The 18,594-nt window shown below is 57.1% G+C and overlaps 1 protein-coding gene and 1 long non-coding RNA gene across 2 annotated transcripts; both read right to left on the reverse strand.

The window, feature by feature from the left end:
• Positions 1–4,354: 4,354 nt before the first annotated feature.
• On the reverse strand, positions 4,355–9,436 carry TUBB4A (tubulin beta 4A class IVa). The gene is made up of 4 exons (XM_043586367.1): positions 9,269–9,436; positions 8,608–8,716; positions 8,383–8,493; positions 4,355–5,909 (listed from the first exon to the last, which is right to left on the reverse strand). The coding sequence occupies exons 1-4, from the start codon at positions 9,323–9,325 to the stop codon at positions 4,852–4,854; spliced, it is 1,335 nt and encodes a 444-aa protein (XP_043442302.1). The 5' UTR covers positions 9,326–9,436; the 3' UTR covers positions 4,355–4,851.
• Positions 9,437–9,822: 386 nt separating this feature from the next.
• LOC122486792 lies at positions 9,823–15,458 on the reverse strand. Its single transcript, XR_006298226.1, has 3 exons — positions 14,990–15,458; positions 10,276–10,434; positions 9,823–10,162 (listed from the first exon to the last, which is right to left on the reverse strand). It is a non-coding gene; the product is annotated as an uncharacterized LOC122486792 (long non-coding RNA).
• Positions 15,459–18,594: the final 3,136 nt, after the last annotated feature.

An 18,594-nucleotide genomic window follows, 5' to 3' on the forward strand; every position in this document is an offset into this window, starting at 1 on the left:
AGGGTGATGGTATTAGGAGGTGGGACCAATGGGAGACGATTGAGCCATGGGGGCAGAGCCCTCATGAGTGGGATCAATGACCTTATGAGACCCCAGAGAGCCCCCTCCCCCCTTCTGCCACGGGAGGACACGGTGAAGAGACAGCGGTCTCTATGAGCCAGGGAGTGGGTCCTCAACTGGACACGAAGTCTGCCGGTGCCTTGATGTTGGACTTCCAGTCCTGAAAATTGCAAGAAGCAAATGTGTATTGTTTATGAGCCACCCAGTTTATGGCATTCTGTTAGAGAAGCCCTAATGATCTAAGGCCTGGAGTCTGGGAGGAAGTTCAGCTGAGTGTTGACCTCTCTGTATTAATTATCTATTGCCGTGCAACAAGTCACCCTAAAGCGAACAGCATAAAAGAACACCTGTTTGTCGTCTGGCAGTTTCTGTGGGGGCCCGGACTCTGGGCACAGCTCAGCTGGGTCCTCTACTGCAGGATCTCTCAGCTGTAGCAACGTGTCCCCTGGGCTGTGGTCTCATCCGAAGGACCGGGCGGCAAACGGTCTGCGTGGAAGCTCACTTGGTGGCTGTTGGCAGGATTCAGTTCACTGTGGATTGTGGGACTGAGGGTCTCAGGTCCTCGCTGGCTGCTGGCTGGAGGCTGCCCTCGGTTCTTTGCCACACGGACCTTCCCAACACGCTGCTTCCTTCACCACAGCAAGCAGGCTGAGAAGACCACAGAACGTATCAAGGCAGAAGTCAGTCTTTTGTAACTTAGTCTTAGAAGTGACATCCCATCATCTTTGACATATCGAAGATGATACGTCAAGAAGCCATCACCAGGTCCAGCCCACCCTCAGTGGGAGGGGATCACACGGGGGCATGAATAGGTGAGAGGGGCCTCACTGGGGGCAGTCTGAGAAGGCACCTTCTCTATTCTCTGGGCCTTCATCTTCCCACTCTAAAATGAGGAAATCACGGGGCGCCTGGGTGACTCAGTCAGTCAAGTGTCCAGCTTCGGCTCAGGTCACGATCTCACGGTTTGTGGGTTTGAGCCCTGTGTCTGGATCTATGCTGACAGCTCAGAGCCTGCAGCCGGCTTTGAATTTTGTGTCTCCCTCTCTCTCTGCCCCTCCCCTGCTCATGCTCTGTCTCTCTCAAAAATAAATGAACGTTAAAAAGATTTATTAAAATGGAGAAATCAGGACATGTACAGTGGAGTTGCTCATTCATTCAAAAGAATTACTTGAGGGTCTGTGTTGTATCAGGCTCTTCTGGGCATGTGGTGACCAAGGTAGACAAGATTCCTGTCTTCATGAAGTTTACATTCCAGTAGGCAAGGAAGAGGACAGACAAGAAACAAGACGAGATCATTGGAGTTAGCAATAGGCATGAGGAGTAAATGAAACAAGGTAGTTGATGGAGAGTGACTGGGTGCTAATTTTAGATTCGCCAGGGAAGGCCGCTCCGAGAAGTGACATTTGAACTGAAGCCTGCAGACCAAAGTAGCAGAATAGCATGTGCAAAGGCCCTGAGGTTGAATCGAGCTTGATTTGATTGACCACAAAAAGAAGGTCACTGCAACTTAGTTGAGTGACGGAGAGGTCGTCAGCAGGGGGGCGGTGGAGAGTAAGGTGAGAGTTTGAGTTTCAGTCTGAGTGTGAGGAGAGTCGTGGCAAGGTTTTGAACAAGGGAGGGACAGGCTTCGCATGTGCTATTTGCATATAAAGGCTCCTCTCTGGCTGCTGTGGATGAAGAACACACTTTAAGGGGACAGGGGTGGCATCAGGGGGTCCAGGGAAGCCATCGGGAGGGGGGTCGTCTGGATGCGCAATAATGGAGGCTGAGACCAGGGTCCAGCCAAGTGGAGAGAAGGGGTCAAATTTGGGGTGTCTTTTGGAGACAGAGACAACCAGACTCAGCAAGAGATAGGAAGAGCGTGTTGGGCACAGGAAACGGGGAATCAAGGCTGATTCAGATCTGGGGTCTGAGCAACCGCACGGTGCCATTTGCCAGAGAAGGGGATGCTTTGGGAGTAGAACGGGGGTTCTTTGGTGGCCACATTAGGTTTGAGAGGGTAAAGAGAGCCACGTTCACTGCCTGGTCGGTCCATTTTCTTTCTGCTCTACCAGCCAGCTCTGTGCTGTGCTTGCTGAAATGCGGGTTGCTGGGGACTGGCATCCAGGCTGTGTTCCCCACACTTCTTCCTCGAGGCTGCAGGGGGACCCGGTTAGTCAGGGGTCTGGAACGCCAGTCCGGGCACAGAGTGGGGTGGACGTAGCTGATTGGCTCTCAGCAACTCTCCTTCTTTCTCTTCCTCCTGGTTTGCCTCCCTCGGTATCGCAGAAGCCAGAAAGTTAAAAAGCAAAAAGACACAAAAACACAAAAGCCCACAACAAGCCAAAGCATTTCCTAGACTTCTTTGCCGCTCTGGTTCTGGAAGCACATGAGGTTCTGCTAACCAGAAATGCTCACGAGAGATTTGCAAGGCAAAAGCGAAAGCAAAACTCTGTGCGATTGTACCTATTTCCAGCGTTGTGCGGCGTTGGGAGGTGTGCTTGGATTCTGTAATTCTGGTGACGGTGCCTTTCCCACCGAGCAGAGGAAGCAGTTCCCCAGTGGCTCAACTCTGTGGTGTTCTGACCTGTTCCAGGGCTACTCAGAACGTGGCCTCAGAGGCAGGAGCCTCACCCAGCATCACCTGGGAGCTTGTTAGAAATGCAAGGTCTGGGGGCGCCTGAGTGGCTCAGTCAGTTAGACACTCTCGATTTCAGTTCTGGTCATGATCTCGTGGTTCATGAGTTCAAACCCCACAGCGGGCTCTGAGCTGACAGTGCGGAGCCTGCTTGGGGTTCTCTCTCTCTCTCTCTCTCTCTCTCTCCCACTCTCTCTGCCCCTCCCATGATCTCTCTCTCTCTCCTTGAAATAAGTAAACTAAACTTTAAAAATGTTTTTTAAAAATGCAAGGGCTAAGGCACCTGGCTGGCTTAGTTGGTGGAGCGTGCAACTCTTGGTTGTGGGTTTGAGCCCCATGTTGGGTGTAGAGATTATTTAAAAATAAAATCTTAAAAAATGTAAAGTCTTGGGCCCTACTCCCCAAAACCTATTAAACCGGGAAGTCTAGGGTGGGACCCAGGAAGCTGTGCTCTGGCCAAGTTTTCCTGGTGATTCATTGATTCTTTCTTTCTCTTTCTTTCTTTCTTTCTTTTTCTTTTCTTTTCTTTCTTTTTCTTCCTTCCTTCCTTCCTTCCTTCTTTCCTTCCTTCCTTTCTTTATCTTTTACTTTTCATTATTTTTTTAAAATTTATTTTGAGAGAGAGAGTGTGAAAGCAGGGAAGGGGCAGAGAGAGAGGGAGAGAGAGAATATCCCAAGAAGTCTCCATACCATCAGCGCAGAGCCCGAAGTGAGGCTTGAATTCATGAACCGCGAGATTATGACCAGAGGTGAAATCAAGATTTGGACGCCTAACTGAGCCACCCAGGCACCCCCCATTATTTTTTTTAATGTCAGCTTTACACCCAACTTCAGGCTTGAACTGACAAGCCTGAGGCCAAGGGTGGTATGCTGTCCCGACTGAGCCAGTCTGGCACCCCTTGCCGGTGATTCTTCGGCACACTGACGTTTAAGAAATACTGGCCTGTGGTCCGCTCTCTCAGTCCCTCTAACAATGCCGGAAGCCCCCAAATCCTTGTATTAAATCCCTTTCTGCTTAATACGCCTATGATGGTCCTTGTCCTGAGCTCTGGCTGACAAAGGGGAATCAGAGTTCTAGACTTAATGTGTCTAGAACCCCAACCTCACTGCTTGATGGCCATGGGACGTTGGGCAAGACTGTGTGCAGTCATGTGTGCAGCAAATCACAATTTCCAAAGATGGTCACAGAGATGTCTCCCATCCCACATGCCCTTCTGGAATCTTTCTTCTCTACCCTCAAGGGGGTGGAGTCTACATCCTACCCCCTTGAACCTGGGTGGGCCTTTGTGGACCCCATCGATCAGGAGTCCAGAGGACGCTATGTGACTTCTGCAGCTGGGTCAGAAAAAGGCAACGTAGTCTGCCCTGCTCTCCTGGGATGTCTGCTCACGGGGAACCTGCCACCATGCTGTGAGGATGCCCCAGCCGACTATGGAAGGGTATTGATGCCCTCCGTCTACCCACCCCATCTGAACAAATGGAGGCTGAGACCACAAGCGGCTTACTCAACACCACACAGTTAGTTAGGGATACAGCCTGCTCTGTCCCTCTCTGAAATCTCCGCCGCCCTCCCCAGCACCCCCAGATCAGATGTCCCTTCAGCACCCAGGTCCATCCCATAAAGCTCCCTTGCTGACCCTCCCGCAGGGAGATGATACAACGCACGGGGCACACACCTGGCAGGCCACCAGTTTATTTATTGCGGGTGAAGCAGAGGGGAGGAGGCCGGGGAGGCTTGAGGGCGCAACGCCTTTTGCTCACATGCTCCAGGGCTTCTTCCTCGGGCGGCGGCGGCCAGCCCCCCACCACCCTGGCAAACCGAGGTTGGCTAGGGCCGAGGGGAGGGAGGGGCGGGGAGAGGGGAGGGGCGGGAGCCAGAGGGAGACGAGGCCGTCCTAGGGGAGGCGGGGCAAGGCCAGAGGGGTGGAAAGTAAACTGGGAGCACAGTGGGGTCCGTGGGGGAGGTCAAAGGTGAAGGAGAGGTCCGCGCGAAGGGAGGCTCCCGGAGAGTTAACGGTGGGGCTCACTAGGGGGTGCGTGCGTCCACGTTAGAAGAGCTACGGGGAGGGCGCCCGCGGGTCAAAGGTCACCCGGGAAGCGCGAGGCTCGGAGGGGCGGGCCCAGAGGCGGGGCGAGGCCGGGTTGCCGCGCGGGGCGGGGGGCGGGGGCGGGGCCTAGGCCACCTCCTCCTCCGCCTCCTCCTCGAACTCGCCCTCCTCGGCCGTGGCGTCCTGGTACTGCTGGTACTCGGACACCAGGTCGTTCATGTTGCTCTCGGCCTCGGTGAACTCCATCTCGTCCATGCCCTCGCCCGTGTACCAGTGCAGGAAGGCCTTGCGCCGGAACATGGCCGTGAACTGCTCCGAGATGCGCTTGAACAGCTCCTGGATGGCCGTGCTGTTGCCGATGAAGGTGGCGGCCATCTTGAGGCCGCGCGGCGGGATGTCGCACACGGCGGTCTTGACGTTGTTGGGGATCCACTCGACGAAGTAGCTGCTGTTCTTGCTCTGCACGCTCAGCATCTGCTCGTCCACCTCCTTCATGGACATGCGGCCGCGGAACACGGCGGCCACCGTCAGGTAGCGGCCGTGGCGCGGGTCGCACGCGGCCATCATGTTCTTGGCGTCGAACATCTGCTGGGTCAGCTCGGGCACCGTGAGCGCGCGGTACTGCTGGCTGCCGCGGCTGGTGAGCGGCGCGAAGCCCGGCATGAAGAAGTGCAGGCGCGGGAAGGGCACCATGTTCACGGCCAGCTTGCGCAGGTCGGCGTTCAGCTGGCCCGGGAAGCGCAGGCAGGTGGTGACGCCGCTCATGGTGGCCGACACCAGGTGGTTGAGGTCGCCGTAGGTGGGCGTGGTCAGCTTCAGGGTGCGGAAGCAGATGTCGTACAGGGCCTCGTTGTCGATGCAGTACGTCTCGTCCGTGTTCTCCACCAGCTGGTGCACCGACAGCGTGGCGTTGTAGGGCTCCACCACCGTGTCCGACACCTTGGGCGACGGCACCACGCTGAAGGTGTTCATGATCCGGTCGGGGAACTCCTCGCGGATCTTGCTGATGAGGAGGGTGCCCATCCCGGACCCCGTGCCCCCGCCCAGCGAGTGGGTCAGCTGGAAGCCCTGCAGGCAGTCACAACTCTCGGCCTCTTTGCGCACCACGTCCAGGACGGCGTCCACCAGCTCGGCGCCCTCCGTGTAATGGCCCTTGGCCCAGTTGTTGCCGGCTCCCGACTGGCCTGCAGAGGGAAGGGGACGGGACGGGACGGGACGGGACGGGGTGGGGGTGGAGAGCGCGCAGGGGGGTTACGGGGAGAGCTCCCCCTCACCCCGGCCATCCTAGGAGTCGAATAACAGCAATGAAATTATTATTGTGTTAGCGTTACTGTGGGTCGTTCTTGCTGTCTGCCTCTATCCTTGCTGGCTTCTCATCCAGCAGCCAGAGGGGATCCTGGGGAAGCCGGAAGCCATTCATGTCCCGCTTTGGCCCAGAAGCCTCCTGCTTTAAGCTCAAAAACCAGCTGGGTCTTTGAATAAAAGCCCAAGCCTCTCCGCCTCCACTCGGCCCACAGGGCCCTGCGGGACCTGCGAGCCCCTCTCCCTGCTCTCACCTCCTCTCTCTCTTTTCTGGCTCACTCTTCTCCAACCAGAGGGTCCTCCTTGCTGTTCCTCCAACACACCAGGCCCAGTCCTGCCCCAGGGCCTTTGCACATGCATTCCCTCTGCCCGAAATGGTCTTCCTGCAGATACCCACATGGCTCTCTCACCTCCTTCAGGGCTTTGTCACTCTCACTGAGGCTTTCCTCCCATTTCTTATTCCTCTTCCTTGCCTTTTTTTTTTTTTTTTCCCCTGAAGCACTGACAAACTTACGTGTTCTTGTTACTCATGTTCATTGTCTGTAATCTCACCGGGAAATGTGACCTCCAGGAGGGCAAGGATTAGTATTAGTGGATGGGCCGGTATTTTTGTGAAAAGGTTAACATTTCTTCTCATTCCCTCCTTTGACTCCACCCTGGTCTGACCTCATCAACCCTGTTCTGGACTGGTTCCCACCCACCTCCCCACCCTCTACAGAACAGTCTGTTCTCCTGCCAGCAGCCAGAGGGCGTCTGTGAGCACCTGAATCATGTCCCACCCTCCCCTACCCACAACCCTCCAGGGTTCCCACTTCCCTGGGGGTACAAGCCCAGGTCTTCCCTGCAGCCCACAGAGCCCTGAACAACCTGCCCCTACCCTGTCTCGTGCCTGCACTCACCTCCTCCCTCTCTCTCCCTCGTCCACTCTGCTCTAACCACATCGGGCTCCTTGCAGTTCCTCCAGCACACCAGGCCTAGTGCTGCCCCAGGACCTTTGCGCCTGCTGTTCATTCTGCCTGGGATGCCCTTACCCGCAGGTACTCACATAGCTGACTTTTCTTTCAGGTCTTTGTGCCATGTCACCTCCTCAGAGAGAAACGGGATTGCCAGGCAGTCTGTCTCCTGACTCCACACTTTTACCACTGCCTCCCCACCCAGGCTCCCAGAAGCCTTCAAATCTATTGGTCCCAATGGAGCCACCCATAGTTATCCTAGACTCCCTCACACCCTTTGGTCAACATTATTTAGTCCTTCCACAGCCATATCCTGAGGACGTATTGTATGCCATACCCACACGGGAGCATCGTTATCTTGCTGAATCATCACACAGACCAGAGAGGGGAAGTTGTTTGTCCAAGGTCACACAGCCTGTCCTGTCAACGCGTAGACTTCAGACTCTATAAACTGTCCTGCTCTGAGGAAGAGAGGTTCCCCGGGGTGCTGGGGGAGAGGGTGGAGCCCCGGGGTCTGAGGCCAGGTGGGTGGGTGTGTGCAGCCAGCCTGACCTGGGAGGCACTAGGAACAGTGTCACTGAAAGATGTTCACAGAGCATGTGTGCCCCAGGAACCTGAGCGCCACAAATGTGTCTGCTCTCTCCACATGTGCTGTTCCCTCGGTCGTGCACATCTTTCCTCCCTTCAATGCCTCTTGGTCAGTCTGGGTCCTACTCACATTTTAGGCTGCAGGTATTAGCAGTGATCGTGATAATGAAAAGTACAAATGCTTATGTGCTTTTTCCTCTCTGTTAGATACGGTTCTGAGTGCTCTCTGCATATTCACGGCTTTAAGCCTCACGATCGTGATGATGAGTAGGTCTTTTTTATAATCTCTGCTTTAAAGGTGTGGAGACAGGCACAGAGAGCTGAAGGAGCCTGTCTACAGTCACCCAGCTGACTTTCAATCAGTGGCTGAGTTGTACTTATTTAGCTTCTCTGTTGCACATCCCTCCCCTGGGAGGTCGGCTCCGATAGGGTAGAGAATCTTGTCTGCTTTGTTCTTCTGGGGTGACGGCAGGGCCCGGTATGCCGTAGGTGCTCAATAAGTTATTTGTTGAATGCGTGAAATGGCAGAACTGGCATTTTCACCCAGGCAGTCTGGCTCCAGTCCATGCTGTTAAATTAAAATGCCACCTCCTCCAGGAAGCCTTCTCTCCACCCTCCTCCCTATCAGATGCCCGTCCTCGGCTCTCACGGTGGCCTGTGTGTCCTCCATCACAACCCTGACTGCCCTGTTCGCCTCCCCTGCAGGGCCGTGGGACCCCGTGGCCACCAGAGTCTCCCGAGCTACGTGGGGGGATTCTTCACCAAGCATTTGGAAGTCAAAGGAGCAAGGGGGCTTCCTGTGCCTGGAACTCACCAAAAACAAAGTTGTCGGGCCTGAAGATCTGGCCGAAGGGGCCAGAGCGGACAGAGTCCATGGTGCCCGGCTCCAGGTCCACCAGCACGGCTCTGGGAACATAATTTCCTCCTGCAGGGAAGCAGATGGAGGGCGGCTGGGGGTTGCGGGAGTGCCAGGAACCAGCATCCTGCCCCCTCCCAGCCTCCCCACCCCCACTTCCGCAGGTGCCCCCCGGGCCCCTACCTGTGGCCTCATTGTAGTACACGTTGATTCTCTCCAGCTGCAGGTCACTGTCTCCGTGGTATGTGCCGGTGGGGTCGATGCCGTGCTCATCGCTGATCACCTCCCAAAACTAGAGGGATGGCGGGGGTGGAGGCGGGGGGGACGGGTAAGGGCAGAGGGCGGGGAAGCGGGCGGCCAGACCTGTCCCTGCCTCTCCGGACCCACGACCTCCAACCGCCTTCCTAGCTGCCACCTGTCCCCCAGCAAGGCGAAGGGGGGACCTAGAGGCACGGTGGGGAGGGCAGGCATGAGGCAGCAAGAAGGGAGAGGTGGGGGCGGGGGCGGAGCCGAGTCACCACCTCGGCGGAGCCTGCCGGTGTCAGCTCGCCCAGGCTGCAGCGTGCGGGGAGGGGCAGGGTCCCTTTGTGCGCGTGGAGAGGACAGTGGGCCAGCTGTGCAGCCAGCTGTGGTCAGCGGACGGAAGGCTGGGCCCCACCCCCACAGGCCTCTTTGTTCCCAGCCTGGCCCTGCCCCCCGCCCCCCCCCTCCCCTAACCGTCCCCGGGGTCCTGGCCTCCCGGGGACCCCATCCCTCCGAGAGGCCCCAGGTGGGGGAGCTCTGCGGAGCCCGTGGACCTGCTCGGCTCCCCTCGGCCGCCTCCGGGGCCCCAGCCCCCGCGCACCTTGGCTCCGATCTGGTTGCCGCACTGGCCGGCCTGCAGGTGCACGATTTCCCGCATGGCGCTGGTGCTGATGGTGGACGCGGCGGCGGCGCTGGCGCTGGGAGCTGCGGCGGCGGGACGGGAGGTGGACGCGGCGGCGGCGGCGGCGGCGGCGGCGGCGGCGGCGGCGAAGCAAGGTCCCTGCGCCCCCGGGGCGCCTCTATATGAGCGGGCGGGGCCCGCGTCACGGCCGGTCACCGGCCCGCCCCGCCCCCTGGTCCCGCCCCGGGACGGAGGGTGCCGGGGTGGAGGGATCTCCCTCCCCAGCGGCTGGGAGACCTCCGGGGGCCCAGGCTGGGGCACGCCGGGGCCCCCGTGCGCCCCCGCCGCGGGCCGTGGGGTGAGGCCCCTCGAGCTCCACCTAAACATTTCCTCCCCCACCCGCTCCACCCGGCTCCCAGCCGGGCCTGGCGACCGGGGTCTTGCGGGGATGGGGCGGGGAAGGGAGAGCGCCGAGTAAACGAGCTGCGGATCGATCCCGTCTCTCCCCCATCCTCCACCCCCCCCCCCCCCGGGCGGCCCTGCCTCAGTTTCTCATCCGTAGCCTGCCTCCTCCTTCCGTGTAGGTCTCCTTTGCCAGAACCCTTGCGACAACCGAGAGGACCCCTAGTGGGGCGAGCTGGGGGGGCTCCGGAGCTGCGGTCTGTTTTGGGGGGCGGGGGGCGGGCGGTTCCTGGAGGACTTGTCCTGGAGCCGCATAGTAAGTGACACCACGATTTTTCTTCCATGTTTGGCTGGGGATGCTTGTGGACGCTGATGGAGGTTGTGGGGGACAGTGCGCTCCCCCTGGACACCTCTGTTGGGCTTTGGGTCCTTGGCAGGTGCGGCCAGCTCCAGCCTTGCCTGGCGTTGAACCTCAAGGAGTAAGATTTACAGCTGGATTATACATGGGATGGATAGATAGCCCCTGGGACTGCCTTGCCGCCCTCCCCCCCCCCCCCCCCAATAGGCACCTCTCTTCCCCTTACCTTGGCATTTCTTGTTAGCTGAATGACCTTGCACGGTCACTTTGCTTGTCTTTGGCTGAATTTCCTTATCTGCAAGATGGGGCGGTCAATGCCTGCCCTCTAGGGCCATGGGGAGGGTCTGATGAGATGGCCCAGTTAACAAGCCAGGCCCGACTTTCTCTGCACAGAGTAAACAATACATTGTAGCTGTTGGTATTACAATTATTATCAGGGGCTGGACAAGACTTTCTGTGCTGACCCTCCAGTGGAGGCCCCTTGGGGTCACCTTCTGCTGACCTCTAGCTGTGCCACGGGCGGAAGCCTCCTCCTCACCTCCTCTGCATCCCCCGTGGCCTCCAGCTATTGGGGGGGGGGGGAGGTTAGTCAGGTTGGCTACGTGGCTGGGACCTCACATTTGCCGTGGCTTCTGGTTTTGACCCGCGGTTCTCAACAGGGGGACACTTGGCCATGTCATGTCCAGACAGGGGGTGTGTGTGGTCCTGCCATCTAGTGGTGAATGTTGCCAAACATTCTACAAGGCACAGTTTAATCCCTCCCCCCTCCCCCCCAGCCTCAAGAATGATCTGGCAATAGGCCTGAGAAACCTTGTGTTATTAATTGGGGGAAAAAAATGGAGACCCCCGAGCTCTCATTAGACACAATAGGTTTCTGATGGGTTAGACAGCTGTTTTATGGTTTAAACCAGGGTGACCCCCCCCACCCTGGTATCTGTGGGTCACTTCCTCTTGCCTACCCCCCCCCCCCCACCAAGTTTTGTATTTAAATGTGTGCAGGGCTCACAGTAGGTCAGATGATTATGAAGGCAGAATTTCTTAGGGGCGATGTCAGAGGGATCCTGTAACCCAGGGGGTCTCAGCTGCGGTGCTGTGCTCCCCCAGGGGACGCTTCCCAATGTCTGGAGACATTTTTGCTTATTACGACCTGAAGGTGCTACTGGCCTCCAGTGGGTGGAGCCCAGGGATGCCACCCAACGCTCTACAAGGCAAAGAATTATCCAAACTCCAAATGTCAATAACGCCAAAGTGGAGAAACCCTGATTTAGACTTTTGAGGTTCTGACCCAGTGTGTCATCACTGACCCCTGAGACATGGATTCCCACTGACCCATGTTAACATGTCTCGAAAATCCCGCGTTGGCATTTTGTAATTTTTTCATATAGCAAGAGTCATAAAAAATATAAAAATGGAAGTGGCCCTGCTGGGAGGGGCTGACTTGGGGCTCAGCCCCAGAAAAATGGATGCCCTGGGTCACTCCGCCAGGGCAGGGCTGATCTGGGTCATGAATTGAGCCCCAGAGAGCAGGGCATCCTGCTGGGAAGTGTACCTGGGAAGGGACGGTCTCTAGAGAGTATGGGCTCTGTGGTGTCGTCTATGTCTGTCTGCATCAGGGCCTCCCTGGTGGCCCTCAGGAGAGCAGAGGGAGGGCAAGGCGGAAGAGAATGGAGAGTCAGGGTGGTCTTCCAGCCCCTGGGGTTGCTGGGACCTGGCTGGCAATGCCTGAGATGTGAAGAAGCCAGAGACGAAGAAAGCCTGTAGGGATGAAGGCAGAGGGGGTTGGGGTGGGCTGATGTCACTTGTATCCCATGGCTGCCCTACCCTGGGAGGTAAAACGTGCCAGGCCCCCAGGCAAGCCGACCCTCCCTGGTAGCATGCTTTCGCCTACCACCCAGAAACCCATCGAGGCTCTCCCTGTGGGAATCCGAAGACCAGATTTATACTGGTGGTGCCGAGAGTCCAAGATCCGGATGTGGCCAGTGAATAGAGCCAGGGACAAGAAAAGGAGCTGGATGACGGGCTGTTAAGAGCCTGTTTTTTTTTTTTTTTTTTCTTTTTGGCTTCAGGAGCGGGTCTGCCCACAGAGCTGGGGGCAGCTGCGCAGGGTCTCAAGCCCCAGGAGCAGGTATGCAGAAGGACTCCCCACTGCAGTTTTGCACCCATCTGCCTGCCCGGCCCTGGGCAGCCATAGTGTGAGGCAGGACATTCTATCTTGCCAGTTTCATATGGAAATGGATTTCAGCCTCTAAAGAGGCTATTGGCTCTGCCCCTCCCCCCCCCCCCCCCCAAAACCAGCACTGTAAGCGAGCTAGCTCTATGCTGTGAGCCACACGCCAGTGTTGGGAGACATGTAGGATGCCAAAGAGAGGGTTTCCCATGCTGTCTGGTGAGACCCTGTGGGGAAGCTCACAGTACCCCCACCTCTTGCCGGGGGTCACAGCCCCGATCGAACCGGGTTGGCGTCATCGGGGAGCCCCGAAAGAGCAGAGGATGGGCTCCTGATTTTGCAACGGAAAACAGAACGCAAAATCCTATTTTAAAACACCAGGTTAAGTTACTACCTCGGGATGAGCAGCAAGCACAGGGAAGCGGCTGCTGGGCATTTCAGGAGAAATCAGGCATCAGCACTTGGGGAATACTCGTGAGGTGGGGGGGATTCCCAGAGACCCAGAACATTCCACTTACTAAACGGACCACCCTTTCTGAGGTCTGCAAAACCCAGGAAAGGCCTGCCTTCTAATTGTGTGTGATCTGTCCACCGTGTGGGGGCCACACTGCCACCCCATCTGTGAGCCTCAAGGCATTGACATGCACCCAACTCCCAGTCCACCTCGGGGCGGGGGTGGAGTCTGTTTTGCCTATTATTAAAAAAAAAATTTTTTTTCAACGTTTATTTATTTTTGGGACAGAGAGACACAGAGCATGAACGGGGGGGGGGGGGGGCAGAGAGAGAGGGAGACACAGAATCGGAAACAGGCTCCAGGCTCCGAGCCATCAGCCCAGAGCCTGATGCGGGGCTCGAACTCACGGACCGCGAGATCGTGACCTGGCTGAAGTCGGACGCTTAACCGACTGCGCCACCCAGGCGCCCCTGTTTTGCCTATTATTAATGATAATGGTGATATTTTAGCCAGATCCTGTGTAAGTGCTTTGAGTGTGTCAGCTCATTTGTGCTTTAGCTCGTGAAACCACAACCCTAGGAGGCAGAGGCTGTTTATATGCCCATTTCACAGGTGGGGAAATGGAGGCCCTGGGAGGTTGAGGATTTCACACACAGTTGAGGCTGGGAATAAAGTCCATACATTCCAGGTCCCGAGCCCCTGATCTTTTATCACTGTGGGAGGTGGTAGTTATTTGGTTACTTGGTCTTTAAAAAAAGGGGGGGAGGGGAAGGCTATCAGTCGAATGGGCGTCTTTCAGGAGGAAAATGTTGCCGGTGTGACCAGTAGCTGGTGTGAGCCGTGTGACTGTCACGTGCTCCCTGGCCTGGCCTCTGTCTGTGCCATTGTGTCTGCCCACCATGCTCCCTGAGTGCTGTGGGCTGGCTCCGCTGTGCGAGATCTCATGCCACCACCCAAGTCTGTGCTCTCTTTGTCCCCTGGGTCATTGACTCCTTTCCGGAGGTTTCCCTTCTCCCCAGCTCCTCCTGTCACCTCTCCGCCCAGACCTCAGACCTCCACCTCCACTGGGCCCGAATTCCCTTCCCCCTGCCCCTGGCGGAGTCCAGCCCTGGGCATGAACCCAGCCTGGCACGGGCCCTCTCCAGCTGCAGAGAGGGGGAGACGGAGAGTTCTGGAAGTTGCTGTTGCAGGACAGGGATGCTGAATGAGCCTTAAGAGGAGATAGGCCCTCCCCATTCTAGCCCTCCCAAGTCCAGGGGCATACACCAGCTCTGTGGAAGCCGTGCCTGGCGCTGGTGGGGGTGGGGGACAACGGAGCATTCTCTGGCCTTGCCCGGTGGATGGCCCGCCTCCCACTAACACTCGCCGCCAGATACGCCTTGGAGTACATCCCCGAGGAGGCGTGCTCAGAATAGAAGGATTTTCTGGGAGACCGGTGGGGGAGGGGCGGAGGGGGGCTGACACCTGCTGACCTCAGATGCGGCTGGGGTGTGGCAGGGGCTGCTTCCTGGGTTCCCCTCAATGCCGGCCCGCTCACCTGGCATCGAGGACATTCTCGGGGTGCCTGGTGCAGGTGTCGGCGATGTAGCTGCTCTCATAGTTGAAGGAAGCTGGGTTGGGCAGGGACCGTGCCAGGAAGCGGGGCCTTAAGAGACTTGTGGTCATCTTATGCCACCAAACAGGAAGGTGCCCAGATGCTTGGAGACCACGGCCACGTGGGGGCTCTTCGTGAGGGTTGGCAAGCTTACCTGCAGGCCCTGGACCCGGACCACCTCTCCCAGGCTGGTCTGCGGGCCACACTGGAGTGGGGAGGGGTCACCACCCGGGGCAGGGGTGCAGCACGAGTGGGAAATCCCCAAGCCTGTGTCTCAGACAATCTGCATTTCTCCCTGTCGTGGGGACAGGAGGGGCTGGGTTCCCACCAAGCCAGGCAGAAGGGCATCGCTTCCCGTGTCACCAAGAAGGAGGGTGGGCATCCCCCTATTTTATGTCAGACGGGGGCGGGAGTCCCACATCCGGAAGGGGCGGGACTTCCTGCTACACCAGGAGAACCGTGTGGGCTTCCTCCCAAATGTCAGAAAATGGGGGTGGGGGGGGAACGACTTTCCTTTTCACCAGGATAAAGAGGCAGGATGTCCCCTCTATGTTTGAAAGAGGTTTCCCAGCTCCCCAGAAGAGGGGCAGCACCGCATCCTGCTTTATCAATATGAGCGGTGGGCTTCCCTGTGTGTTGGGGGGACCGGGGCTGTGCTTCCTCTGTGCCTAAGGCACCGAGGCAGGCGTTTCCTCTATTCGGTGTTAACAAAGGGTGAGCCTTACCATGTGGTTCCTCAAGGAGAGGGGTTCTGTGCCGTCGAGCAGCGCGATTTCCCATCTCGTTGGGAGCAGAGTTGGTACCTGCCCCTGCCTTCGGCTTACGCTTTGCCAGAAAAAAGGGGGGAAGCTGGCCTGTGGCGCGTCACCACTGCACGGGCGGAAAGTGGCCAGCCCCTCACCCTGAAGGGGCAGAGTCAGAAGCCCACGATGGTGAATGCTGAGTCCTCGATGGTGTAATGGGCCCCCTGGGGGTATTTGGTGGTAGTGTCATCGCAGGAGAGGCCCTGCATGTAGGGTAAGAACAAACCGCTCTCGCTCGGCTCACTGGGGATGCTGACTGCCTGGGGCGGACAGTTGGCCTGACGCTGACTCTCCTTAGGCCTTCTGGCCAGTCTATCCTGCCTGCATCTCCACAGCCTGGACGTGGTGGCAGGGTGGGGAAGGCTGTGTAGGGAAGATGGTCTGGACAGAAGGCCAGAGGAGGACAGAGCTCCAGGGACCCATGCGTGGGTGGGGTCCTGTGCACAAAGTGGGTAAGGGGTTAGAATAATGAGGGGGCAAGGGTAAGGGGGTTCCTTTCTTTTCTTTTCTTAAAATGTTTTATTCATTCTTGAGAGAGAGAGAGAGAGAGAGAGAGAGAGAGAGAGAGTGAAAGCGGGGAAGGGAGGAACAGAGGATCCAAAGCAGGCTCTGCAGTGACAGCAGAGAGCCCAGTCCAGGGCTCGAACTCACAAACCATGAGATGGTGACCTGAGCTGAAGTCGGACGCTTAACCTACTGAGCCACCCAGGTGCTCCTGGCTGTGAATCTCCTTCTGTTTCTTTCTTGGTGAGCGTGAATCTCTGTCTTTGTAGGTATGGAACCATGTGTTTTTGGAGGTGTGTTTGTGTGTACATGGGTGTTTTGGTATGTGCACCTGTGTGCTTGGGGATGTCAATGAAGGCAGATGTGTGCATCTTGGTGCGTGCACGTATGCACCATGCATGTGTTGTGTGAATAGTGGTTGTGTGCGCTTGTGCGTGTGTGTGATTATGCATGTGTGTTCATGGAAGTGTGGTGTGTGTGTGTGTGTTCGTGCCTATATCTATGGCTCTGTGTCTGAGCTGGGTGATATGGTGTGAATACTGTGTGTGAGCAGGGCCTGGGGCCCCTCACCTGACACCCCATCCTGAAGTCAGGCAGGGCAGGGGGGTCTCGTCTCAGGCTGTCAGGCCCACCCACCCTAAAGGCTTACTCCCAGGCCTGCCACCCTCTTGTCCTGTTGCCCACTGAAGTCTGGTGAAGCTAGGTAGTTGGAACCTAGCCTCCTACAGCCCCCAGCTCCCTTCCTGGGCTAAGAGGGCAAAGCTAGTGTCCCAACCTGCCCTCCTCTTCCCAGCAAAGGGGCTTTGGTCACCAGCTCTACCCACTGGGGAATTGGGGGGTGGGCTGGCATATGTCAGCCACACATCTAGACTCCAGGCAAGCTCAGGCCGTAGACGTACATCCACACACGGAGTCCGACATACACAATTACACGATACAACCACACAGTCTGACCCAGACACACAGATTCAGATACACACACACACAGAAACACTGTGCGACAATATACCTGCAACACATATAGGCCCATCTAGACCCAGACACACACCAAGCTACTCAAATACCATCGGATCCATCCCAACCCAGATTCATAGTCCCAGGCTCAATCATAGAAGTGACGCACAATAAACACACCTCTCTAAGCCAATACAACACGACAACACAATAACATACGACACAGAGACCCGGAGACACGCATACATATCACAGAGTCAGATGCACCCAGATAAGCTCTACACTCACACCTCAGCACAGATGTAGCCAGATGTAGAAACAGACTGACGTACACATGTATGTGACATGCACGCGTGAACACATGTACCTGGAATCGTACGTTCACATGGATATAAGTACCTCACGGACCAATCTCAGATACACAGATAGGCTCAGAGACTCACTTACAAATACACACAGCCAAACATACACAGAGATACACAGTACAGACTCTCTCCCTGCCATAGACACACAGATACACAACTCAAAAAGACACACAGTGAATAAAATCATACGAGAGACTGAAAAAAAAATTGTTGAAGGGGGAAAATAAAGTCATATGCAAGACTGACAAAAAAGAAAAAAAAATGCACAGCCGGATGCTGTTCTGGGCACACAGACCCAGGAAGACAGGTCATACTTGTAGAGAGTCCCTTTCTCCTCCATGCACACAGACACACATTGACCCAGTCACCCCAGAAATACACTGATGAAGACATGTGACCCAAGTACACGCCCAACGGCAGCCAGCCAGCCAACAGTCCAAGGACCCTTGGATACAGACAGGTAGATAGACCCCTCCACAGATCTTTGGGTGTCGTGATTGGGGGGTGCTCAAGGCTGGTGGGGAGGGGGCTCACCCAGCAGCAGACAGAATATGTCCAAAGCCACCAACATCTTGGAGGCCCAGATGTGCAGCAGGAGGTGGGGCAAGAGTGTCCCACATGGGTCCCCAGACCAGGCACTGGTACCAGATCACGAGCTGGGGCAAGGCCAAAATGGTATGTGGTAAATTCATCAACTGCGGGCGACAGGGTGGGCACACCCATCTGGACTGGAATTAGTGTCCTGTGAGCTGGACGGGGCCACAGAGGGGAGAGACGGGCCTGGACAGTGAATACCACTCTGGCAGGGGTGGGATCCCACTGCAGGCAGGTACTTAGATGGCCAAAGGGTTAGGGCCTTCCAGAGGAAGGGCAGGGCTGGGGAAACTGAGACCTCCCTAGCTCCAGTAGCGAGGAGCCCCTCCACCCCCATCCCACACCAGGAACTTGGTGGCTTTGGGGTAGGACCTTGATAGTGTGTGTGTGTGTGGGGGGGGGCCTGGAAGAAGGAAGGGTGGAACAAAAGGGGCGGGGCCTAAAGGAATTAGACAAAGTGACCAGAGGCCCCGCAGGCCACAGAGCGCCCGAGGAAGTCAGACTAGGGATGGGGATGGTTTGAAGGCTTGGCCTGAGAAGGGGACGCAGAGTTCCTGAAAGGTGGAACCAGGAAAGGGGAGAGGACTTTAGATAGGAAACAGAAGGATGGGGCCTGGGCAAAGGGTGGTTCTGGACTAAGAGAGGTACCAAAGTAAGTGTGGCAGGCGAGTGGGCAGAGGGCCTGGAGGCTGATGGCTGGGAAGTGGGCAGAATCTGGTGAGAATGACCCGAGGTGGACGAGACCGAGGGGGGGTGTGGGGGGGGGGGGTAAGCAGGGCCTGGAAGTCAAGAGCTGGGGGAAGTGGGCGAGGCCTGGGGAGAATGACAGAGAAGTGGGCGGGATGGGGAGGCTGATGGCTGGGCAACTGGGCGGAGCCCAGGGCGAATGACGGAGTAGTAGGCGGGACTTGGGGCGAAGGTTGGGGGGATGTCTGGGAAGTGGGTGGGACTGGGGAGTGGGACTAGGCCTGGGAGGGGGATGGGAGGATGTGGGCGGGACTCGGAGTGGGAATAGGCGGGGCCCGGGTGGCTGACGGCAGGGGGGAAGTGGGCGGGGCCTGGGGATAATGACAAATAAGTGGGCGGGGCTGGAGAATGGTCAGGGCTTGG

The sequence above is a fragment of the Prionailurus bengalensis genome, chromosome A2, assembly GCF_016509475.1.
Source record: "Prionailurus bengalensis isolate Pbe53 chromosome A2, Fcat_Pben_1.1_paternal_pri, whole genome shotgun sequence".
In the NCBI taxonomy this organism is placed as follows: Eukaryota; Metazoa; Chordata; class Mammalia; order Carnivora; family Felidae; genus Prionailurus; species Prionailurus bengalensis.